Source organism: Lonchura striata, chromosome 6, assembly GCF_046129695.1.
Source record: "Lonchura striata isolate bLonStr1 chromosome 6, bLonStr1.mat, whole genome shotgun sequence".
In the NCBI taxonomy this organism is placed as follows: Eukaryota; Metazoa; Chordata; class Aves; order Passeriformes; family Estrildidae; genus Lonchura; species Lonchura striata.
In genome coordinates, this window is record NC_134608.1 from 47,069,019 (window position 1) to 47,094,533 (window position 25,515).

Here is a 25,515-nt window from a genome sequence, read left to right on the forward strand (position 1 = left end):
CCACAAGGCAGGGTTGCTTCTCCCTGCCTTGGTTGGGAGCAGCACAGGCTGGGAGGGAAGCACTGGATGATCCCAGGCACCGAGAGATGTTTCCAGAAGGGACACTTTTTCTCAAAGCTGAAGGCAGTCTCTCCCTCAGCTTGCCTTCTTGGAGATGCTGTAAATTCAGAATGGGGAGGCAATAAATAGGATTTTAATTTTTTTTTTTTTTTTGTGTACCAGAATGAAATGATTTGGTTGGAGAATATCATTCTCCAAAGCAAGTTTTTTTGAGTAGTGATGAAAGAGTTCTGGGATAATTGATTGAAATTGTGCATCATCTTGCTGCAGTTTCTTTTTTCGTATGCTAATCCAGCCTGTGCTGCCAAGAGCAGATGTTCCAAAAAGCATTTTCCCTTTCTTACTTTTATGTTTTTCTTTCGCTTCTCTTGCATGGCCTTCTTTCATCACTCTCTCTCAAATTACTGAAAGGTGCTAGAGGAGAATTCACAAGGCCAGTTCCCCTAAAAGTTCGGAGACTTTTGCACTGTGGAGCAGGCCCTCATGGGTGGTTGCAGTTCTAACCCAGATGGCAGGGTTAGAATCTGGATAAGGTGTCTCACATAACCACTTACAGGACAGTGATGTCCATAGGGACTCAGCCATGGTTTTAAATCCATCTAAATGCACCTAAGCTGACCCAAATGAGTTGTCTCATCAGGCTTTAAGTATGCAATCTCCCAAATTCCTGACATCCCCTCCGAGCCACTCAGTAAGCCAAGGTGCCCATATTTACAGACAGCCTTGCCTGTGCACCCCACCTCCTCGTGACTTTTCCAGCCTGTCCAGCCTCTGCAGCCTCAGTGGGAAATATGTTTTGCCTGCTTTGTCTATGTGTGGTTAGACCAGCAGTACATCTATGTGGGCTGAAGGCTGTCTCCACTTGTGGCTCATCCTCCAGGCCTTGGCTGTCTTTGTCTGCTAGATAGAGCCTGTGGAGCTGGTGGATAGTGTTGTCTGGAATCTGCTGGCTGGTGGATGGGGTTCTTAGAATTTGTGACAGCTGGAGGGGCTGGGAGCCCTATGAAGGACAGGCCTTTTTTCCTGTGCAAACAAATGGAGTCCAAATTCATATAAAAATTGCTCATCTTACTCCAAGTGCCATTAGAGGGAACCTGTCCTTCAGGCACATGTGCTGGGTAGGTTTTCTCCTCCTCTGGCTGAAAAGGAGTTTTTCCTGTGTCTTTCCTAGATAGCCAAAGACGTGAAGCAGTTCTACGATCAAGCACTTCAACAAGCGCTCATGGGAGACGCAGATGCAAGCAACGCCAAAGCTGTAGTGAAGACTTTCCATGAAACGGTAAGGTGGTGGTGGTTGTGCTGGAGAATTAATAATGGAGGTCAGGAAAGTGGTTGGGAAAAGCAGTCCAAAGTGGATGATACTACATGCAGGTCTTAACCTAATCAAGTCTGTTGTTGTTACCTTTTAAGAAGTAGAGTTGTGGTCTCTTCAGTATTCTCTCCATCACACGGTGCTGGGAAGTCTGGACCAAGCTCTGTTGCCTTTCATTTACCTCAGCACCCCTGATTTAAGTAAAATTCAATGGAAGAAGAATGTAGCTCTGAGGAATTAATCCTGATATTGGTCCATTCAGCAGGAAACAAAATCCCTGGAGACAGTTGGGTTCACTCTCCTCCAGCAGATCTGTCTGGGACTATTGTAGGAGGCAGCTGCGTTGTATGGAAAGAAAAAAGTTGGTTTGGTGACTTATTCCCCACCCTTGTTTCCCCCTCCAAGATGCCTCCTCAATCTTCGATGACTTCAAGAATGTGTAATGGTGGGGATAGCATTGCATAAGTGTTTGCTGTCTGCTAATGTTAGCTCTCCATTGTTGCTCTTTTCCTCTCTCCACATAGCTGGACTGTTGTGGTTCTGATATTATGACATCGACTTTCACTCCTCTGTGGAGGGATGACCTCTGTCGAAAGGACTCCATGAAAAGCTTTTTTGAGGTAGGCACAGCTGCTTCAGGAAACCTTGGCTGCCAAGGAGATTTTGGGATGTATTGGGAAACAGATAAAGGGTAGAGATTTCATTTATTTGGGGATGGTGTAGAAGGATGTTAAAGGTTCCCATTTGGTTATTCCTTTGCTGTTCCTGCTTGAGGGGACTGACAGGTGCAGAAGGGTGAAGTCTGGTTGGAAGTCCTGGGGCCAGGACCTGGGCCAGGGGGAAGCTGACCTACCTTTCTCGGTGCTGGGGGTGGGTGAGGGGAAAGCAGGCTGTCTGACTGGTGTGCTTCTCTGCCTCAGAACACAAACTGCCACAAAAAAATCGATGAGCTCTTCTCTGGGAAGCTCTACCTGATCGGTATCGCTGCTGTCGTGGTTGCTGTGATCATGGTAAGTGTGACAGCCTGGTGGAACTGGGAAAAGACACCTTGGGGCACCCCGATCCTCTTCCAGCTGGGCTGGATCTATCCCTCTCCTCTGGATGCCCCTGCAACTCCACAGCACCATCCCTAAGCACCACAGAGCTCTGGAACATGGCGAGACCAAGGGTTTCATCATCCCTCTGGGGAGTTGAGATGTTAGGGGAGACACCTGCCAAGCTCAGTAGAGAGGAGCACCTGCAAGCACAAGGGCAGAGCACCACTGAAACCTCCTCCAAAACCACTTGTTCTACAGGTTGCCATGTTTTGTTGCTGGGGTCTGCAGTGAGAAGGGATTTGCTTGCTTTGCTCCTTTGGGTTTGCTCCCTAGTGAGACTTGGGTGCTGTGGAGGTGTAACATGGCATCTGTGCAAAGCCTGGGCTGTAGTGCTGGAGGGATCTCAAGGCATCTGCTGAGTAGCTGGCAGCCAAAAAGCTTGTTAGGTACCACCACTGCTGCCAGTGAGAGACCGGGAGGACAGCACCTTATCTCAAATTGGCCAACTCCATATGAAAACAGCCACAAAGACATTGCAACCCTGCCCTTACCTCTGGCATGAGAGTGTTAATGTGGAGTGGGGGACCTTGGGATGGGGGAGCTCTTGCACTGTACTGGTTGTTGCCTCACTGGTGCCCCTGTCTCCCAACAGATCTTTGAGATGATCCTGAGCATGGTGCTGTGCTGTGGCATAAGGAACAGCTCCGTCTACTGAGCTGTGAGAGCCGGGCAGGGGAAGGGGGGATCAGGGCCGACGGCGCTAGAGGGGACCCCAAGTGCCACCGAGTGACCAGGAGACATTTCAACAACAGACAAAGAAAATTATGTATATAAATGCTTCCAATATTACCATACAGTACTTACCATTTTTATTTTGAAGTACTTTTTTTTTTTTAATAAATAAAACTTGCCCGTATCTTTGTGGCTGAGTTAGTTACACATCAGTTTTGTGTGATGGGAAAGCTGCTGTGGCAGGAGATCAAGTCCTTCCTTCCCCTTCCCCCTCCCCCAGTAACTCAGAAGTAACACTGGTGGAAGATGTGTGGAGGAGAAGGGTGCAGCCTGGTCTCAGAAAACTTTGCCTTGGTTTTACCAACTTTTTTAATTGGATGCTGAAGCAGAATTCAGTATTTTTGTTAATTGATACTTATCTTTTCCAACCATCACCCCAGCTTCCTGGTGTTTCCAAGCTGTCCTTAGGGAAGCCTGGGTGACTGTCCAAAGCCTGGGAGAGAGGAGGGGAAAGGATACAGCCTCTATCGCCTGGCTGCAATGTATCCCAGGGGAAACACAGGCATTGTTCCTCTCCAGCCTGTTTCCATTGGTAGGTCAGTCCTTAACAGAAGTCATGCTGAAACTTTTTTACTCTCTAATGAGTAAAAATATTTTTTGGTTTTGTGATTTGTTTTTTTTTTTTCCTTGGGGCTATAATTTTATAAATTGGCCCAGTTCCATTGATTCATTGCATTAAAAGGTCTCTGGCTGGGGGTGAATTTTAGTCCCAGTTTTTCAAATATAACAAACTGAAAACTAAAATACTTTTTAAATGTTCTTCAGTGTTTCATTATAGATATATGTTTCAAGGAGAATCTAGTTCTATACCAAGTTTCCACTGTTAAGCTAATGCTCACATAGAAATGATATTGGAAAAAGAAAACAACATAAAAAAAGTTCTTGACTTTAGAAATCCTGCTTTTATGTACTACAGGATGATGTTTGGGTGTTCCCAACCATATGTGTACATGCTTAATATTTCATCTTTGCATCACTCTCTTGTTCAGTGAAATTATTCATAATTATAGCATATTGTCACACACTGTAATATTGCTGAGAAATTGTCATCATCTGATTATGAAAAAAATGGTTATTTTTAAGACCTTCCAGTTATATTAACAGCAGATCAGCTTATAAAATCAAGGTAATTTAGCATGTTAGATCGCACCAGTTGAAACACATTCTTGTGATCTGGTAACTTTGGTTATCACTTTGATGTCTGTGGCTTCTTTTATATGCCACTCTGTCACCATGTAGATAGAGGGGGAGAGTGACCCAGGAGCTATGTAATAAAATCAGAGTTTCACTAAAAAGATGATCTATATGTATAGTTCTATAGATATATATTTTTAAGCAAAGCCTTTTCCTTAGCCGTAGGGGCACTTGAGCTGGAAATTATAGTATCTGAGCTCTTTTGCCACCTTGAAGCAGGTAAGGGGAGGAGTTTAAATTAGTGATCACTTTCCCCACTTCAGGAGTATTTCTGTTTCTTGAAGTATTTCTCCCCCTTTGTCACAACAGAGAACTTCAGATCTGACAGGGAGGGAGACCTGTAATCATCAGTCATTTTCAAACCAGTGCCTTGTCCACTGCACATGGCTGTCGTGGCTGTTGCCATTACAGGATAGAAGATTCCTGCACTGGGGCAAACTGATCCATTCAGAAGTTTTTCTTCCCTTCTACTCCCCCCTTTCCTCTTCTTGCCTTTTAGTATATAGGGCCTTTAAAAAGTATATAGGTAAATATATATAGATATATATATATATATCAAGTTGTGCTGGGTAAAGAGGAGGAAGTGCTTCAACAGATCTTCATATTGAGAGGCTGGACAAGAAAAGATTCAGCCTTAAAAATAGCCTTAAAGCAACACTGCCCTGAATGTCCATGTTGTGCACATTGAGAATGAGATGAGGTTTTGCAGTAGGTAACCCCTTCCCCTGCTCCCCAGCGTAGCTCCTTCAGGTCATCTACTCTGTTATGTGGCCATATGTATATGCATCATCCAAGCATGTGTGTTTACATCTATGTGCATCAGGATTGTCAGCATACAGAATGGATGTGTAACTTGCCACCTTTTTTGTTGACTGTTGGTAAATGTGTATAAATATGCCATTAAGCATTTCAATTCTGTTTTCTTTTCCTTATACCGTATTTTTGATATTGTTCAGTATTCAGTTGATGCTGTGTACATAGCTGGAGCTCTGTTTGAAGACAGACTGGGTCTCGATGCAGGTCAGGTGTGTCCTCAGACATTGTACTTTAAGGGTGTGAGTTGTCCCAGGCAGGAATAATTGGGAGAAAGAGGTACTTGGAGAGGGAGTCTGAGAGCTGTGAGAGGAGGAAGAGCAGGAAGTTTGCTCAGACTGTGTCCCACAGGGGGTAAAATTCACCCTCTGGCTCATTTCAGAGGTGACTTGCCACTGTAGAGAGTTCCAGAGGCAGCTTCCTGAGCCATCTCCTGCTTCTGTGGCTTCTACAGGAAAAGGTGCTCAAGGAGGGGAACAGCTAGGGAAGGGTTGTGGGAGCAGGGACACAAGGATGCTTGCAGAGAAGACAATGTTTTCTTTAGTTACTAGCTGAGTCCCCACACTTGATGGAATGGTCCTCAGCTGGAGGAGTCAGCCCTGGAAGAACAGGGACAGAGGAACCATCATGCTTAAGAACAGTGAAGTAGTTGAGAGAAACCCTCTCTGAAAAAAAAACTACCCACTTGGGTCTCCTGTGAAGCTGGACCTGAGTTAACACAAACTAGAAAGGGAGCTGTGAAGGGCTGAGGGGACTCGCCCCGTTGCAAGCCCTCAAGATCCAAAAGCCACGGGGCTCTTCTGCCAGTTGGTCAGTCCCAAAGCTGGCTGAGGTCAAGGGGGAAAACCCACAAGGCAGGACTTCTGCTCTGCCCCAGCACCTCTCCTGCATACCTGTGCCTTTGTGTGTGCAATGTGGCACTCTGTACTGCTCCTCTCCAGAGCCCCAGGGAAGAAAAGGGTGGAGTTGCAGGCTGTAAATACAAACCCCTCCCTCTCCATGGAAGCATCCCTCCTGGAGCTAGTGGCAGCTGAGAAAATGGCTGTGAGCTGAGGTGGGGATGAGGAGTGTCAACTGTCCAGGTCTGAGTTCAAAGACCACATCGAAAGGTCAAACAGAGCCGCTGACAGCTTAACTGAATGCTTGGGATTTTTTCATACTGTGGAGCATGCCACAAAGCAGTGTGTTTAACTTCTTTCTGCCTTTTTTTTTTAAAGAAATGAAACAAAAATCAATTTAATAAACATTTCTCATAGTGTGCATAGTGTGATGAACTGCTGCAATTTTACAACCCGTTAACCTTAACACCAGGATGCTTTGTGAACCAGGCTTTGACAGCATGGGATTTTACAGCCTCTGGGAGGGGACCCTGCAGGCCAGCTGAGGATGCATCTGGACTGGTGCTGAGGGAAAGCAAAAAGGTTGCTTGCCTGAAGGGGTGGCTGCTGCAGTTGTGCCCCTCCCCAAGGGAAGGAGGGCACAGCTGTAGGGGAGCTAATGTGGATTGCATAAAAAGTCACTGTGCTGAAATTCAGCATGGGATGGAGGGGGGTGTGGTGGTAATCCTGCACACACTTGAGGGGTTCCTCCAAAAGTGACCAAAAATGGCCCAGAATGTCCTGTGCTGCCATCTGGATGGGGACTGGGCTGGTCTGCCTTCTGTGGATGGTCTGGTAATGCCACTGCTGCTGCTCCCACCTGCCCCTCCTCACCATCAGGGGAAAGCCTGGCTGAGAGCAAGTGGGAGGCCAGGCACTGTGATCCCTCAGCTGCCTGCCTTCCTCTGTGCTGTCCCGGACTTTGCACTGTGTGTGAAGCAGGAATGTCCTGTGGTGGCTGCCAGCCATCACCCGTGCTGTACAGAGAGGGAGGGGGTGCAGGGTGAGGGAGGGCAAGGAGGGAACTCAACACTGAGCTGCTGCAAAGAAAGGCAAGCCCTGCTCCCAGCAGCTGTGCCTGTGCTGCCAGATCATGCTCATCTGTTGTTCTTTCACTTGTTCACCTGAATGTTAATGGAGTCGGACATAATGACTTCTGGAAAGAAAAAAAAGTGATACTTAAAAACAATAAGCAAAAAAAAAAAAGAAAGTAATTCCCCCTTGTTAGTGGAGTTTTAATGATGTGTTGTCAGATCTTGTTTCTGTCCGTCATGAACTGATTTCTTCCACGTCTTCCAAGGGAACAGGCATGTCTCATTCTTGTATTCAAGCAAAATTTGGGCTGCAGGGAAGACCGTCCTCAGCTGACCCTCTAGGTGGTTTCCCATGAATGTGATGCTCTTTGCTTCATGCCTTAAAACCTTTGGATTGTGACACTGCATTGTTGCTCCAGATGGGGATAAAATTATTCCAGCCTCTGGAGCTAGGATTAAGCTGATGTGAGTCACTGTCAGACCCAGGCTGGTGTTCAAGGGGGAGAGACAATAGTGGAGACTAACTGGCAAAGCACGGCATGTATTTGGCATCCAGGGTGTGTGCCTTGGGACCTCAGCCTGGAATTATAGCTGGGATCTTAAACCTTCCCCAGCTAAATGGGGAAGGTCCACTTCGTTTTTACTTCAGTCCCCTTTATTTGCACTTCAGGTCTCAGTACAAGTATCGATGTGCTTGAAACAGATGAGCTGAATGTGATACTGGGAGAGAACTGGGTAAAACAGGCCCCTTTAAGGTGTTGTGTGGAGATACAGGTTATCCGTGGAAAACAGCAGTCCTGCCATGTCAGAGCATGTGAGGCCACGGGGATAACCGAGGGGAAGGGTGGATGCCGTGCTTGCAGCTTGTTTGTGCTCATATTGCACAGACAACCCTGGCTTACACTTCTCTTTAACATTTCTCTCCAGAGGTCTGAAAGACTGGAAAGTCACTGGAGACCTTACTGTGGAATTCCACTGCCTAGGAATGTGGCTGTGGAATTTTTTTTTCTTGTGAAACAAGATTTTTCAGGAATTAAAAGTACAAGCATGAATTTTTCTAAACTAGACCATGCCAGGATTTTTTCCAGTGGAAATTCTTTTCCTCCTCCCTCCCAAACTGGTGTATTTTTTTTCTTTTTAAAACCTCCTAGAGTGTTTCTAAAGAGACGTTTGAGAGGTATTTTTTTGCTTTGGCAAGCTCTGTTTCGTAAGCTTCTTCTGGGCTGTTTGTTTTCTAAGTAGCAATGAGTCTAATTGTCTCGGACTAAGACAGCTGTGATTAACATATATAAATTGCTTATGCCTTGAGGTAATCAGAGGTTGTCGAAGCTGTAACTAAGAGTTGCAATATTCTCTCAAGAGGGAATAAATGCAGCCAGCTCTCCCATGGCAGAGCTGTTGATGGTGGAGGTTTCTGCAGAGGAAAGCACCCCCACTGCTGGATGGGGCCGCACCCTCCTGTGCCTGCCAGCTCCGCTTGCCGGGCTCAGGGATGAAGGATGTGTTGGTGGCTGTGCTCACATTCCTGCTCTGAACCACTGTTTCCTTTGCTGGGCATGACAGCACGGCCCTTCCAGTTAGGGGAAGAAAAAAAGGTGAGTCTTTCAATAATCTCAATTCACTGTGGGGGTTGTGGTAGGGCTGGGAACTGTGGCTGCACCAGTGGAATGACAACCCCGAGGGAGGAAACATCTGCCACCAGTGAGTGCCGAACCGGAGAGGGAAACAATGACCTACCTGACCAGCTCTTGAGTAAGCTGTCAACACAGGCTAGGAACCCCAAGTCCCATAAGTACCACGCTGTGCACCTGAACTAGATAAAGGCTGCATATTTTTCCTGACCACTCCTCAGTTTCAGCCTGGGGAGCATCACATTGCCTTGCACAGGGCATTACCTAAGCAATGGGATGCAGAAGTGCTGTTCGGGGCGACTCCTTCAGCTGACCTCTGGCAGCCTGATGCTTTCACTTCAGTGCTCAGAGACCTGGAGCAAATAGAAAACACCTCCCAGGTGCTAAAACTGCTGCATAACTGAAACCCACCTTGTTTTCACACTTGCAGACACATTAGAGGGTATAAAAACTTTGCAACCACTGTGAACTGCCTGGTGTTTCTCACTGGATTTAGATGACCCAGCTCAAGAGCTAATGGTTGGAAGTAACACTTCTAATTACAGTTTAATTACACCTTTTACATTTTTTTTTTACTTTTTTTTTTTTTTTTAAGTGTTTCTTGGCCCTGCTTTGCTAGGGCATTCCCTCATGCCAGAACACAGCTTTGCTGAGTACTGAGAGGTGTTGGTGTTGGGCCAGGCGAGATGGCATGCACACAACACCCTGCCTGCTGACTGCCAGCAAACTGCTGAGATTTCCTCCGGCAAGGATTCATGCTGTTAATGCAAGGCTCAGTGTTGGTTGATGTTGCTCCCACAGCTCTTGTTGGAACAAGAGATCTGGGGAGTTTTAGGGTTCTGTGGGGTTTTTTTGTTAATGCTAACTTCAAGGTCACTGATTCCAGTGACCTTTTTCAGCCTTTCATTGCATATTTTTTTTTAGTATCAGGCACTTTGGGACAGGGATAGGGAAAAGGAAAAAGCAGCAAGATTGGGAGAAAGGTTTTCTTGGTGCAAATATTCTGTAGTTAAATCAAAATGAACAGACACCCCCAACTGTTTTTGTTTCTTTTAAACAACTGGAGTAATTGCAGAGAGTATTAATTTTGCTCATAAAGGATTTTCCCTCCCACACATGCAATATCTCTAACAAAAAAAAAAATAAAGGGTTGTGGTGTGTCCCTGCAGGTCCTCTATAGGCTGGCAATAACATTGTTATTGTGAAGAATAGAGTTGATAAAGACCTTCATAGCCTGCCTGCATGCATTAAAACTCACTCCACGGGAACTAATTTTATGTAGTTACCTTAGGGGAAAATAGCACCAACATGGGTAAACAGCACTGGAATAAATCTAATCTGCTTGCAGGACCGAATGAAAGTACAAAGTAAAACAGGTAAGCAAAGCTTAATGTAGAAGAGAGGTGGTATCAAACACTGAATTCTGAAAACCCACCCCACAAGGGATTTCAAAGCCGTTTGTAGGGTATCATTCTGGCAAATGGGAGAGGACAACTCATTTATTTTCTTCAGGCTGTACCAGTCTGGCTTGGTGTGACTGCCTTCTCCCAGCAGAGAAGGCTGCAGTGGTCATGACTCTGCTGTTCCTTTCTGCCTGCAGGAAAATACTCCTTTCCCACCCCACCTCCCCTCAAGAGCTCCAGCATCAGCTGCATGTGGCCACATCTGAGTAACCCCCACATTCCTTCCAGATGCAGGAGATGTTGAAAAAATGCATCTTGCTGCTCTATCTGGCTTTCAGGATCTGGGTGGCTGTTGGGGAATAATGGCCTGCTGCTTTCCTATAGCCCTGAGGAGAGGGACCAGTGGTCTCTACCCCACACACCTACCCCAGGCTCCGAGGGCAGGAGCAGCAGCAGGAGCCTGCCAGGGAGCAGTGGAAACATTTACTGGACGGGCCAAAGGAGAGATTTATTTGCAGGAAAGGAGCAGGAGGCGCCTACGATGGGGCTGAGGCTGCTGTGCATTTTCACATGCCACCCCCACACACAGGGCTTCCTGCAGACACATGGAGCCATCCCTGCAAATGAGCCGCCCCTCAGAGCCTGCACGCTGGATACAGCCTGCTCATTTGGATGATGGCCTGTCCTGCAGCCCAGTTCCACCTTCCAGCCCCCTCTTCAAGCCACTCAGTTCAGTCCAGCAAGGGGAAAACACTTTCCCATCTGTTGGTCTTCAGACTCTGACTCATTATTTTTATTTCAGCTGTCGCCAAGCAATAGCGAAAGTCCCAACACAGCAGCATTTCCACTGCTGCAAGCTGCCTTGTCCTCAGCCACCGGAGAATGAGCAGCTCAGCCTCAGCTCTCCGCTGCGTGCGATGCCAAATATCACAGAATCTGTCACAGAATAGGCTGAGCTGGAAGGGATACACCAGGATCATCAAGTTCAACTCCTAAGTAAATGGTGATCAAACCCACAGCCTTGGGTTTTGGTAGCACCATGCTCTAACCAGCTGAGCTAATTTCATGACTAAAAAAACAGGAAGGAAGGAAAGAGTACATTCAGGTTTCTTAGTCATCAATACACACAGCATCCAGGCAAAGAGTGAGAACTTGTAGCCTCTGGAAAGGGAGACATGGAGCTGGTCCCTGGAAGCACCCACATCCACAGGTGACAGGGACACTGGAGGCGGTGTTGCCCCTTCCTGCCCCTTTAAATCTCTCATCTAACAAAGAACCAAGACTCAAAACAAGACAGGATCTGCAACAGTCTGTTGTACCCGGTCTCCTCTCTTACAGAAATGGGATGTGCCACGGCTTACTCCACATCCTTTTTCTGCCTGCTCCTTATTAACTCAGAGACTCTCCTGCTGTCTCCCCATCACTCTAGACTGTTACACAGCACTAGCAGCCTTTACCCAGGCTTACTCTTCCTTTTGTTTGCCCGCTTACTGCTCCCCTCCTTTCCATTCCTGCTCACCTACGTCAAGACTCATGTTTTCCTTTCCTCCCTCCATCTGGATACCCACTTGAATGCCTGTGACCGTACTACCATATGTATATATATAAAAAAATACAGGATCACCAAATGGGGAAACACCTCTAGAGCTGCTCTGAAACTACTGCATGACTCCAGCTAGACAGGAGGCATTTTGCAATAACCTCATCACTGCTGCCAAGTGTGTTCCAAACACAGACCTCGTGTCATAAATTACTGTAATTAGCAACACTCCAGCAGGCAAAAGTATGTATTTAAAAACGAAGGATGCACATGAAGTGACTGCAGTTTATATTATGTGTGAGTCACGGCGAGGCAGAGCTTGAAGGGAGCCAGTGAAGCTCCTGCAGCCACAGCATTGTCTGGCACAATCCTTTCCAGCACAGCAAACCTTTTCCTAAACACAGGGAAAACAAGCTGAATAGTGAAGCCTCTTGGGAAATGTATTTGCGCTGAAAATTTCAACTTTTTTTGCTGAAATAAGGGGAAAAACAAAAATCTAGTCTCTTTGGCCGGCGCCAATAAAACATTTTCAGACAGAGCCCCACTTCTTGACACACGCGCAAAAAATGTTCCTCTGGGACGGAAAATGGAAACTTTTTTATTTGGATGGATAGTGGTTTTATGCCTCAAGTGACTTCGGGTTTTCTGGTTTGAGAATAAACACGTAAGAGAGAGGAAAAACAACAACAACAACAACAAAAAAAGAAACCAAACAAAGCAAACAGAAAACTTCGGATGTGTTCGTGGTGGCCAAGCCCTGCTGTTCCGATGAGAACAAAAGCTGTGACATGGGTTTTTTTCTAGACTGCGACTGCGGAAGGCGGCGGCGGTGCCGTGTCCGCCCCTCACGGCGCCGGGGCGGCCCCGCGGCTCTCCGGGGTGCACGGGCGAGCCCCGCACCGAGCCCCGCACCGAGCCCCGCACCGAGCTCCGCACCGAGCCCCGCACCGAGCACCGGGCCCCGGGCCCCGAGCAGGGCCCGCACAGGCTGCGAAATGTCGGCGCCGCGGTGCGCCCTGGGAGCTGTAGTCCCGCCGCGCAGCGCCGCCTCGCCCCGCTCCCCGGCTCGCAAAATGTCCTCCGCCGAGGCGAGACGGCCGCCTACAACTCCCAGCAGCCCCGAGAGAGGCGGGGCGGGGAGGCGCCGGCCCTTTCCGCGCCGCGCTGCCCGCCGGGAGCTGTAGTCCTGCCGCCGCCGTGGCCGCCCCGTGGAGCAGGGCAGAGGGACTCGGTGTCCCGGCGCGCCGCGGGCCGTGGGCGGAGGTGGGCAAGGCGGGCGGCTGCTGTGGAAGTGTGGGGCTGTGCGGTGTCGGGGTACGGGGGCTCCCCCTTCCATTCCCCCCTCCCTTCGCCTCCCCGGCGGTTCGCGCTGCGTGCCCGGGCGGGTGGCGGTGGCCGGGGCGCAGGGCCAGCGAGGGCCGCGTGTGGGGCGGGCGGTTCGCATCCAGCAGCATCCCGGGCCGCGAAGCGCTCTGGGGCCGGGACGGGCAGCACAGCCGGGGCCGCACCATCACCGTGCCCAGCGGCCGGTGCTCTTTTCCCTGTTCCTCTTCGCTGTTCCTCGGCGCGGGGGCCTGCGGATCCCCGTCCCGAGGGGCTGTGTGGGCTTTGGCGCGGCCCGTGGTCGCGGTTTGCGGTGTCTGAGGTCTCCGTCCTCCGCACAGAGCAGCGCCAGGATGGAGGAGCCCGCTGGGATCGTTCCCATCCGGAGGGACGTCATGCTGCCCGAGTCGTGCTGTGATCGCGTCACCGTAACACACCTGTGAGTGGGTCTGGTGTGCTGTAAGGGCCGGCATGTTTGGCCACCAACTTTGTTAAGGCCAAAACATCTCCTTAGGAGCAGAATTTCTCCTTTCTGTGTAAGTGCCCTCAGACAAGACATGGCCCTGATGATCACTTCTATTGCCATCTGAAAACAGCTATTTTATTTAATTGTGCACTTCGAGGCCTTTTCTGAGTTGTAGTCATTACTTTTCATATGTTCCAAAACTAAGCAGAAGGCTGTATCATTTTAAGAAGATTATTTCCCACTAGGAGTTACATGGAGGGCAGTGTTTTCAAAAGTAGCCATCAGATCCTTTCTGTCAAAGACAGCCAAACTTGACATGGAACATAGCACTCCTCAAAAGGTCTCTGTGTTTTGTGATTCATAACAATCTGGCCCTAAATTTGAACGTGACGTTTCTTTGAAAACAAAAGTCTCTGTTACCCATGGTCTTAATACTTAGCAGCACTTAATGTTTACAATGCATAACTATTATTTTTGTATCTTAGCTGCATTTAATACTGTTTATTTACTCTTTTGCACATGCAAATTACAGCTTGATTTTTTTTAAAACCTCCCTTCTGTTCTACAGGATAAAGTTGGCAGTGTGAATGTGAAGGCTGGGTAAATATACTGGTGCCTATGTTATTAGGCTGTGTGCTGTTCTTCTGCCAAAAATTCAGTAATATCTACAGACTTTTATACCACTATGAGTTTGTGTCAGATTTAGAACCCAGTTCTGCAGCTTTGGATAATTCAGGGGGACAGAATTATTTTTAAAACTACATTTCCAGTATCATGATGGAAATGTTTATTTTCTAGGGTGGAAGTGCTGAGATCTTTGGTGGCTTTAACTGACCCTCAGGAGGGAAAGCTGACTCAGTCTCAAGAGAAAGTGAGTGACTAACAGACTGTCCATGTCTGTTTACTGCATCGTTACAGAAGAGCCTATAATTAGGTAGTCAAGCTTATTCTAATAATATGTTAGAACTGTTTCCATAATTCACGTGAGCTGAACCAAAATGTGTGTGTGCACCAGCTCTGTTTCCAATTGCCCAGCAAGTGGTAGCTGGGTCATCGACCGCCAGAATTCAGCGAGATTCCCTTCAAGCAGGTGGCACTGTCAGGTGTTCCAGCTGCTCCTGGAAGTCAGGCTTCAAATCATGCTGTCATTTACTGACTGAAGGGCCAGCTCTTGCAGGCCTGTGGTTGCAATCTCTCCTAGTTTCCATGTGTGAGCCTGGTATGTGTAATTAGATTTCTTAATCCAATGGGATTGATTTCTTGAGCTGGCTGGTTTTCCAATTCCTGGAATCTAGTAATGACTTAAGAGAATAAAACCAAAGGAAGGAGTGGAGTTTGTATTTTATGCCACATTTAAGCAGGCTTAAAACAGCGGCCCTTTTATTTTTGTCATCTGTCACTGATGGCTGTTGGGACAGCAGGTACAGTGCTAATGCAGTAAGGGTTGTACTGGCCACAGGCAAGTGTGAGAAATTGGATGTGTTTTTGTGGATTTTTACAGTGTGAGTAAACACAGTGTAATATGCAGAGTCTTGGAAGATGTACAAGACAGGGATTCAGATTAACTCAAGAGCTTTATGTTCATCTTTTAGTAATTGCATCTGATGCAACCTGTAATGAAATTTGGTAGCATTACTTTCAATTACTTCATATTCTTCTATTCAGTCTTGTGTAAATCTTTAATTTTAATGTGCATTCATTCCTTAAATAATGCTTTCATTTGAAGCAAAATTGCTTGGGAATCCCTAAAGCACAGCTAACTGTTATATTGCAGTTATAATTACTTTGCATGACACAGAGTGATGGTCTCATTCTTGGTTCTCATTTCACAGTTAAGTTTTTATGCTCCTTTGTATTCTAGGCACTAAATTTGCTGGGCATTTGGAAAAGCGTATTTAGAGTTGTTCCTGGGCCTACATCAAAGACCTCAGTGGAGTGACAGCTTGAAGATGGGAGACCAGGAGGCAGGTGAACCTTTTCTGGGGATAGTGGCTGATGGTGGCAAAGACTACGAAGGAGCTCTGCCCTCAGACACGGTGTCACTCAGCGATTCTGACTCTGATGACTTGGGGCTGGTGGGTGAAGCAGAAGTTGATACAATATCTCCTGAGGAGCCATCTGTAGATGAAGGGGATTTCAGATCAGGAGAGACACCCGACTCTTCAAACAGCGGTCACAGATCTCCTGTCCAGCCGTTCCATCTGAAGGGCATGAGTTCTACCTTCTCTCTCCGTAGCCAGAGCATTTTTGATTGCCTGGAAGAGGCAGCCAAGCTGTCTGTGCCCTCAATGGCTGAAGATAACATTGTTGATGGGAGGTTTAAGCGTCCATTGCCTCCGACCACAGTTTCAGGTAACATGGTCCCAGAAAACTTGGGAAGGCAAGCCAGAGCAGTGCAGGCTCCCAAAACCTCTCCTGCAGTGCCTGACTATGTGGCACACCCAGAGCGCTGGACCAAATACAGCCTAGAGGGCGTTTCAGAGTCCAGTGACAAGACTAACAGGGCAGTGGCCATGGAATTTCTAGGTGGTTTGAAGAAAAGAGGGGAGCAACAGAGCTCGGCTACCCAAGATAGCTACACCCCGTCCTTCAACCAGGACCCTTCCAGCTGTGGAGCTGGGAGGATTGTCTTCACCAAACCAACTAAAAGAGGAGCTGATGGACTGGAAAAGAAAACATCAACAGGGGAGGATGATAAGAAACAGATGAAGACAGATCTGAAAGGAAAATCTCTTAAGAAGACTGATGACTTGAGGGAAGAAGATAAGGTTGAGCTGGGGCACCTAGACGGTGAAAGTGGAAAGGCAGCAGAGGAGGAGGAGTGCATGATGGAGGGGGACCAGAACACAGAGTATAAACCTGATGCGAGGCTTAGTGGTGCAGGTGAAGAGCCATCACTGGGAACAGTTGGATTCCACTGCAGTAAGAAGAAGAGCAGGAAAAATTTCCGACCTAAGGTAGATGATGAAGGGGAGGAGGAAAACTCCTGAAGGATGAAGCACATTGGAGACATCCCAGGACTTGTCTTGTTCATTTTTTTTCCTCTCTTATTTTTTTTTCTGGCCTGAAAACCACATGTAGTTTTTTGTCCAACAGTTTGCATCATAGCCACCAAGAACGTTTTATATTGTTAGAAATTAAGCTACCTAAAATCAACTCCAGACTTTTTGTTTATGAGAATTCTGTGGGCACAGGATAGTTGCATCCTGGCAGGATAAAAAGTGATACTCCAGAGCTGAAGTATGCAAAGAAGCTGAAGTGTTAGCTAAATGGTTGCAGGGCTTCCTAGTAACTCCCTGTTTTGGAATTGTTCCCAAATCCTGTGGAATCCTGGAGAAAAGGTGATGAGCTCATTATATAGAGATTTTTAAACAATGAAAATAAAGCCTAGTCTTCCACTGGATGTGATTTTTCCTGGCCCTGTCCCAGGAAGGAAAACCTTTTAACTTTCTTGTTTAAAAACATCTTTCAGTCATTGCCATTGAGGTGAAAGCACAACAGTGCCCAGTTATATGATGGGATGATCTGCACCGTTGTATGTCCTTTCTAGGAGGTGCTGCTTCCATATTGATCCTGTATGTGGATTGGGGTATTTGTGGGAATGAGATATTTACACCAGAACTGGAGACTTTTTTGTTCTATGTACAATAAACTTTTGGTTGTAACTTGATTTCTTGTCTGAACCATGCTGAGTAGCGCAGCTCTAGGAGTTTTACCAAACATTTTATTTGATTTCTAAACTGTCTTGAAAACCTTTTAAAGTGTTACTCTAACTTTGCCATCTTGTTAATTCTCCCTCATCTTACAGATTCTAAACCTCACATTTTTAACATTTTCAATCATTTTACAATGTATAATCCCCTCATGGGATGAGTCATCTCATACAATGAATCACATTGTAAGGAATGTCAAATATAGTGGGTTTCTTCCACAGTGCTAGTAAATTTAATAAATAAGGTTGGAAGATCAAATTCTTTGAAAGGTTACATGATTTGAAACTCAACTTAGTTCAGGTCATTTTGAACTGACATTTTTTTTTGTCAGTATTCTAAATGAACCAATCTCAAGGGTAGTATTTATAACTGTGTAAAGAAAGATTAATTCTGAAGAGTTTGTAATATTTCTTGGTAGATTGTGCTTGCTCAAACTCTGAAGGGTGTTTGAGGGGGTGACTTCCTCTGGGGTGGGGGGCGGGGGGAGTTCATCTTAACAGTAATTAACTGGGAGGCCCAAATTACTTGGGCTTTGTGTTTGAACTGATGCATCATTTTGCAGAAGAAGCAGAAAACAGTGTAAAAGGAGCAGTTGTGCTCTATTTTTGAAACTCAGCTTTTTAGTTTCCAGAGCAGAATGTATTTTCTTGTGAGTATGCAGTTAGATTCACATTGCTTAGTGGGTCGTTGGTAAATACATTTGTTGTTCCAGTGCATGTGAGTGGACATACACAGCAGGTCCCAGTGGAGAGATTTTGGGTTCCAGTGGATAATCAGTGTGCTGATCACGATTAAAATAGTAGCCATTTCAAAGTGGAAGCTGCTGCCAAGAGCAGGGAATGCTTGTTGGGAGATATCTGTTACTTGTTACCAAAAATTGCAGCTCAGTAGTACAAATTTACTGGGTTTATGAGTTCTGCTTGCCCAATGTGAGGAACAGGTAGGACTATCAAAATTCCATTGCTGTTAATGGAGTCACAGGCCTGGGGCACAGCTGAATAAACTGGACAGATGCCTGTTTCATTAAGCCATCATAACAAGATTAATGTCTGTTAATAAAAGACTCATTTTTGTCAGACTTGAGATTTATTTTTTTTTCTACCTCTGGTAACAGAAAGCTTTTGTGCTATCTACAATTACATTGCATAGAGACAATATTATACATGTGAGGAAATGCAGTTGAAGTTTGTATCAGTCAGACAGCCCAATACTTCCCCCTTCTGATACTGTTTGTTATTCCAAAGAAATTTCCCCTTAGAGGATGGTATTGATATTTTAGTGGCATATAATGCAAAATTCTAATAAAGCCAGCAAGTTTTTGTATGCTAAAAATGTACAAGCCAGTTTAAGTAATAGAAAAAACCACAAACAGGCCAGATTCTTAGACTGCAGGATAATTCTTGGTATACATTTTTCTTTTAAAGTCTCTTAGGTGATTTCTTTTTCCCCCTCTGACCCTTGAGAAAGAAAGTAAAATGAAATCAGATACTTAGATGGAGAGGAGGTATTCCATGTGGTGTAGTACATGGAGGCAAAGGCTCCTTTCCAGCAGGGAACTGGCAGCAGCTGTGATGGAGCATGGGACCAACAAAAACCAGGTGATTCCACTCTGAGGTTGAGTGAGGAGCCCTTAAGAAGGAATACCAGCAAAGGAACACCTTACAGGAGCCAGTGTGGGAAGAGAAGTTGGTGAGTACAATTGTTTGAGAGTTGTAGGAACTCCGGGAACTGTATGTTTTGTAATGTTTCAGTATTCAGGCCCTTTCCTTGGAAATTATTTCTTGATTTCCTTTTCTAAGCCGCTCAGGAATACAAGCTTGATTTCTTGGCCAAGGAAGGAGCTTGTTTTTAAGTGCGTAAATGATTTGCCTTCCAAAGGGAGACTCCCTTGAACAGAGAAGTGTGGAATTTGGCAGTGATGATGGTGAATTGAGGGTGTGGTATCTGGAGAACAAATGGTATTTAGAAAATAAAGTGGTATAGTCACCCTAGAGGAGAAAGCTTTAATGCTGTTTGTGGAATAGTTTTGGAGAAAGGACCAAGTGCCAAGGGAACAGCAGGAAAGAAAGCTCAGGAAACTGAAGGAGAAGGATCAAGAAATCCTTAGAATGTCAAGCACTGGCAGTGCTCAGCATAGAGAGCTCATTGCCCTTAGGCCTTCAAGAGATTAGGATTTTAATTCTACAGTAGTTCAGTAGGACAAAAGGTTTAATGTGAAAAAAAAATAATTAATTATCAATGTATTTGAAGTCACTCTCAAACTGATCTGCACGATCTTCTCTTTCACTTCTTTGTGGTAAAGGCACTTCTGTGTTGGAACTCTTCACACCTAAATAGGATTGGAAAAGTCATGTACTCGTTTAAAAGCCATAGGACAAGGGGCACATAGTAGTAATTGCTTAAAAAAATTTAAAATGTTGAAAAGAAGACACTGTATATTATGTTACTTTGTATTTGCTCATTAAATGATAAGCACAGACTACTTTTTCAGCTCTTTAAATTTCTGATTTTTTATGCAGTTACAGTATTAAAATGTCTGGGAAGCCTGCTATGGGATGGAGTTTTTCATTGGAATACTGATAATGAAGCAACTCACCTAAGTGTTTAATAAACTTCTGACAGAATTAAGTACAGCTTGAGTTAGCTGAAGTCTAAGTGATGAGGTCCTGTCGTGTCATGACTGTTAAGTTTTCCAGCTACCTTTTTCCATGTAGTCTATATACATGCTCAGTTTATGGGTCTTGAAGGCTACTTTGTGTAATAGAGAACAATAGGTAGATATTGAATAGGTCATTAAGAAGGATATCCAAAATTTTTAATGTGTTGGATGTCCTGCAGTGGCTGAGAAATAGCTTGTTCCTGTCTCTAATGATTAAAACTCCATGCAGTGGAGCCCTGGGACACAGGACATGATTCTTAACTGACAGAAATGGGTGCAGCTCCAAAGGCAAATGAATTCTGTTAATTAAAAAAATACTAGGAGACTTGCACAGTTTTTCTTTTTAATGATTATTGCTATGCATTTTAAATACTTTCATAATACTTCCCTAGCATTATCTCATGGACTCAAGAAACCCCCAAGGCAATCCTCTGTTGCAAATTGATACTTGTTTATGTGTTTGAACTGGGTGAGATTATTCTAACTCACCCTAAGTGACAGTCCTTGCCCCAAAGCTTTTAAATGTGTTTTACAAAAGGTAATTTTTTAATTCTGAGCTAAGAATATTCTGTTCCCTGTTTATATTCCCATTACCTCTAGGAATCTCTTTATGGGGTTATTTTCCAATCTTATTTTTCCACCTTGCGTTTTTTAACTACATTGCTCAGCTGTATTAATTAGCTTTTCTATGACTGTTTTCAGTACTTACATGTATAGTTTGGAGCTGGTTGAGTGCACAAGAGGTTGGTTTTGGTTAAAGCCTCTGCCATGGAGGAGATAACAGCTGTACAGTAGCAAATCTACAAAACAGGTAGTGATTAAATACCTGCCTTCTTTTGTGAGGATATTGCAATATCTCAAGCTGGCACAAACATACTAAAGCATTCCTTGTGTGTTTCTGTTGGACCTGTATAGCCTGACTTTTTTTCAGGAAGCCATAAAATGGATAAGAAGGGAGCAGGAAACTGTAGCAGGAGTATTAAGATAAAGAATTTTCAGTGAGGCCAAAATTATACAGGAGAGTTGTAGAGATAAAGAAAACAATAAGAGTTGTGCTACATAGCAGGTGGTTTAACATTTTCAGACTGTGTAAGAAATGTTGTTTGTTTATATTGTGAGGGTTTGTCATCAAAAGCTCAAGACAGAATTTCCTGCTATTATTTGGACTTCATAATTGTATGCTGGACACTTCCTTTTTGAGATGCTGGTGCTTGGTATCTTAAGAAAATTAGAAAAATTGATGTACAAGAAGATTAGGTCAGATCAGACAGAATATGTGTCTTTTCCAAGCTGGCATTAAAAAAAAATTATGAGAAGGACAAGAATGGAAGGGGGAGGACAAAGCATTTCATTCCAGTAGCATCCTTAACAAAGGAAATAAACACTCCCAAGTAAACTACCAAAGACAGCAAGAAATACTGTATTCTCTTTTCTCCTTTCTACAGGAGTCAATTAATTTTTCTTTACATACATTTATCACCAGAAAGCAATAAGGAAAGTGAAACCATAATACAGATCCATTTTTCTGTCCTGTTATCCCTAAGTAGGATTTGCCAAACCACTGTTAAATGGGAGAAAGATGGTGAAATCCTAAAGCTGATATAAATGCCTAGAAAATACTCCTTACCTGGGCTTCCAGAACTTTAAATCGTTTTTCTTGTTCTTTCAACCCACTAAAATACTTAGACAAATTATCCACCCTGTGGAAACAAAGCAAACACCTTGAGCAAAAAGGAGAGGCTTCAAAAGAAATCACAAACCACGTGTAATTTACTACACCCATGGCCCTTCATTGCAGTTCTGTACTGCTTAGACATGCCACATCCCCCTAAAAGTTTTGTCTTTTTGAGGTGTTCACAGCAGTATTATTTTTGGGCAGAACAGCAATTCTGGAACAGTCTCATGCATGTGTTGCCCAGGGACTCACAAATGACAGGTCAGGGCAGTTATTCAGCTTCTGGTGAGGGCCACTTGCCCTCAGTTGCTGTGGAAATCAAGGGCAACAGAAAGGAGCTGCTCTGTGTTTTGAGCCTCTTGTGTCTTTCCTACCTGGAAACATCAGTACCCAATGGAAACTGATCCTGGTGTGAGAACTGAGGCCACAACAGAGATAAGCCACTTAAAATTTATGCAAACTACCATTTCTGGAAACTAGCTTGACAGTCAAATCCCTTTTTTTCATGCAGTCCACAGGGATTGCTTAATGAACTTCCACATAGTGCCTCCAAATCACTGAATTATCCCCAGGCTTGCTGCATCCTTCACCTGTTCTCCCATCAGCTCTTTATTCTTAGCATCTGATACTTCATAGGGTTGGTAAATCCCTCTCTGGTTTCTCCTAGCTATTCTTTCAAAGTTTCCCTCTCACAGGCAATGTTCCGATCCCATCTATGTGAAAGACCTGCTGCTGGGTGGGTCTAATGCATTTTGAGATTGGTTCAGTGCAGCCAAAGTTCAAAGAATCACTTCCTGAGGGTTTCCTAAGATTTCAAAACCACACTGCTACCAAATAAGAGCAAAAATAAAAACCACAGGGGTAATGGTGTTCATCTGAATCTCTTCCAGTCTTTCTCTGGCTCTGCTATACCTGAAATATTGTGAAGCCAGATGGAGTCTCACTTTTCCCCCTCCAGTAACTTCACCTACAACGTACCATCTTATATAAAGGATATAGTACCCCTTGTTTGAAAACAATTGCACGTATATTTATTGCATTAGCTCAATAATTAAACTCTCACTCCTAGGGTTTGTCAGTGATCTGCTTATGAGAATCAAGCTTAAACCTATATAATCATTCTAAATTATTATGAATTAAGGGTCTATGTGAATTAGGGGGAGAGTAGTATTTTCTGAGAATGGAGTATGCTGTTCTGGTCTTCAGATATTCTGTGAGTTGAAGGTTTAATTTTGAACAAAAGCAGACAGCACAGGAACATTTCCATGGAACTTTCTTATTATGGTAACTTTCACACCCATTGTGCTTCTATTTGAAGTCTGTTTTATTGTAAGAGAAAACAGCTGGAATATGTGTTAAAAGCTTATTTAAGGAGTGCTTTTCCATCTTATATGTTTCTATTCTCCCTGCATATAACTACATTGTGTCTCACTTAAAGGTTTAAACCTCTGAAAAATAGTCTAGGACTTACACTTTATCAGATTAAACCAATTCAAGTGATATTCCTAGTAGGGAAATATAGAGAGGTGTACAAATGGAGACTCAATCCCATGCCATAAAGGCATAAGTATTTGTTCTTCTGCATCTGTGGCTAATTCAAGTTATCTTAAACTTCCATTCAAAAGTCTGTGTTGTATTCCTACAGAGGATGGAATTACGTGTGCTGCAGTCTAGCAGAAAAAACTGTTTTTCTACCATTTTCTTCATGAATAAGATTTTCATTGAGCTTGGCCACAGATTTGGCTGGAACTTGCAGGTCTATAATTGTACATACTTCAGGAGTGACAAACACTCTAACATTGGAGTTATGCTGGTCCCTCACATTTTTTCATGTACTGTGTGTTTCCTAACTGCATTCCAGTTGGACCCTTTATATAAGCTTTGTAAGAACTTCAATGCTGAACTCATTGAAAGATGAAGGCTTGTGAATTGCTCTTCCTGTGGGCCAGAATAACTTACTTATTAGATGTGGCCTTTAGCCTTTCTTCATTGCTTTCTTTCTTTTCTTGCTCAAGGTTTACAAGATAATGTTCTTTTTGCACCAGCTCCCATGTTATGATTTTTTGATCAAGGCTCAATGGAAGATCTCTTTCTGTAGGAAAAATAAGATAAGAATTATATTTTACCCCTTTTTCTCTGATACTAGCAGTGAAATTTGATATGTTAAAGGAAGGTTGTTTTTAGAGTTAACTGCGAAAACTCAGGAGCAAATGAAATAAGTATTCCTTAAACCTATCAATTGTTAAATCTTCAGAAGTTAAATCCCTATAAACCCATTTTATATTGCTACCTTTGTTGTAATAACTATGATGCATCAAGAAATGCACTGTGGGAAACTGTTTATAGTTTAAGCAATAAACCTTAATTTTTTGTTTGTGCTCTCCTGGCACTCTTTGTTAAAAATAAATTGTGACTCTTGTCTTAAGGAAATCCATCTTGCTCTGCTATTTTGTGTATGCACCATGTCTTTGGATAGAGTCAGGCTCTACAGTTGCTTGGTCACATTTGTTAACAACTCACCCAGGTGCTTTTTCTTATGTTCCACTTTGTTGAAGAGCCTTCTGAGAATCAGAGTAATGTGGTTGATAATGATAAATGGTGGTGCTAAGGCAGGCCGACCGTGGTATTCAACAATCAGGTTGTAGCGCTGCACTTTCCAGAAGATGTCTGTATTGCCCTGGACAACTTGAAAAGTGTAACTGTAATTTGGGGGGAGGGGGAGGAATGAAAATATATAACTTTTTTCACCACAACAATCTAAAGATGAATATAACAGAACTTAGTCCTGTATTTACTTTAAAAAAGGAACAGCAAGGTCAGCAAGTAGTATTAATTTAATCTAAAGTTTGTGCAAATTCTTAGATATTACAAGAATTGCAACTGCAGTCTTCAAATGTTAAAAGATACATTTGTTTTGTTTGGTATTTTTGGGTTTTTTAAAAGAAATATAATTCTACTTTGCTCAGGAAAGATCAGCAAACATGCCACATCAGTTCTTCAACCAAATGAATCATTATTAGTTGTGTTGACAACAAGCATTTTCCTGATGTGCAAATCACCCATGTAAAGTCTGCCAAGTTTATGGCTGCTGTGCACCTGCAGATTTGTGGTTCCACACAGCCAGAGACTCAGACCCTTCTGTGCATGTTTAATTGAATTTTTAGCAGTAGAAGAGGCTTCATTTCTCCTTGTCTCCAATGTGACTAGAGTAAGGATGATGAGAGCTTAAGAGCTGTCTGATCACAGGATTCTGCCTATCAATTCCCAAGCAATATTCATTAGGAAAATCACAAGTGTATTTTAAAAGGTATTTTAAAGTGTATTTTAAAGCAGTGAGGTAGAAAATGTGGGCATCCACTTAAAGCTTTGCAGCCTCTGTCCTGATATGTAGTGAAATCACTCTTGCCTGAACATAGCAATCAAGAGGTTCATGAGGAGGACATTTGTGACCAGGAGGAAGATGACCAGCAGGAGTATGACGAGCCAGTTGGCGTAGCTGTTAGGGCAGGATGGCATGTTCTCCTGCAGAATCTGCAGTGGGTTAAACGTGCAGTTCCTGGGGTATGGTCGTGATGCTGCAAAAGGAGATGAAGAAAAAAAAGAAGTCACAGCATATCCTCATGCCATGTTTCTTTCTTTGATTTTGTGGAAGTATAATCATGTTGTGTATGTAAAAAGACATTGCATTGTTGTGCAAGGTATTTGCAGCCCTAGGACACTGCAGACCTCCACAACTTGGCTGCTCATTTAATGGCAAGATGTCTGTCACAGTTGGCTTTGTAGTATTGTTCATAATGAAAGGGCTGTATCCTTTCTGGATTAGTTTTGAGTTCTCAGAATCAAACCTCCTCTGAGTTTGTGCTTCCCCACATCCTTGTGTTCTTATGCCTGGCACATGTTTTGGAGGAGAAAACTCAGTAAAAGCTGGGAAGGGGGTTGGTTCCTCATTCTAAATTTTAAGTGCTTTGTGTATCTGAGCTTGCAT

General features: G+C 44.2%; 3 protein-coding genes across 9 annotated transcripts in view; 2 read left to right on the forward strand and 1 right to left on the reverse strand.

The window, feature by feature from the left end:
• Positions 1-3,325, forward strand: part of CD81 (CD81 molecule) — a 29,756-nt gene extending 26,431 nt beyond the window's left edge. Inside the window, exons 5-8 of the mRNA XM_021526743.3 lie at positions 1,232-1,339; positions 1,897-1,992; positions 2,293-2,382; positions 3,062-3,325. Of these exons, the coding sequence (XP_021382418.1) occupies positions 1,232-1,339; positions 1,897-1,992; positions 2,293-2,382; positions 3,062-3,124 (357 nt within the window). The 3' untranslated portion in view covers positions 3,125-3,325. The remainder of the gene's footprint in view (positions 1-1,231; positions 1,340-1,896; positions 1,993-2,292; positions 2,383-3,061) is intronic.
• A 9,504-nt stretch (positions 3,326-12,829) lies between these two features.
• Positions 12,830-17,153, forward strand: TSSC4 (tumor suppressing subtransferable candidate 4). 7 transcript variants are annotated; one of them, XM_021526780.3, is made up of 4 exons: positions 12,830-12,957; positions 13,359-13,553; positions 14,282-14,354; positions 15,345-17,153. In XM_021526780.3, exon 4 carries the CDS (start codon positions 15,433-15,435, stop codon positions 16,471-16,473), a length of 1,041 nt encoding a protein of 346 aa, XP_021382455.1. In that variant the 5' UTR covers positions 12,830-12,957; positions 13,359-13,553; positions 14,282-14,354; positions 15,345-15,432; the 3' UTR covers positions 16,474-17,153. The 7 variants fall into 7 exon arrangements, with proteins under 7 accessions (XP_021382455.1, XP_021382459.1, XP_021382460.1 ...); XM_021526784.3 differs by having other exon boundaries at positions 13,359-13,456; XM_077784255.1 differs by having other exon boundaries at positions 12,928-12,957; positions 13,364-13,553.
• A 2,271-nt stretch (positions 17,154-19,424) lies between these two features.
• The window catches only part of TRPM5 (transient receptor potential cation channel subfamily M member 5), a 35,598-nt gene continuing 29,507 nt past the window's right edge, over positions 19,425-25,515 (reverse strand). Inside the window, exons 19-24 of the mRNA XM_077783776.1 lie at positions 24,937-25,105; positions 24,051-24,229; positions 23,490-23,622; positions 21,483-21,555; positions 20,565-20,655; positions 19,425-19,525 (exon numbers count right to left, since the gene is read on the reverse strand). Coding sequence (XP_077639902.1) covers positions 19,425-19,525; positions 20,565-20,655; positions 21,483-21,555; positions 23,490-23,622; positions 24,051-24,229; positions 24,937-25,105 — 746 coding nt within the window. The remainder of the gene's footprint in view (positions 19,526-20,564; positions 20,656-21,482; positions 21,556-23,489; positions 23,623-24,050; positions 24,230-24,936; positions 25,106-25,515) is intronic.

Bases quoted from the DNA above. Each gene is read 5' to 3' on its own strand.
- TSSC4 (XM_021526780.3), top strand. From the start codon at position 15,433: ATGGGAGACCAGGAGGCAGGTGAACCTTTTCTGGGGATAGTGGCTGAT.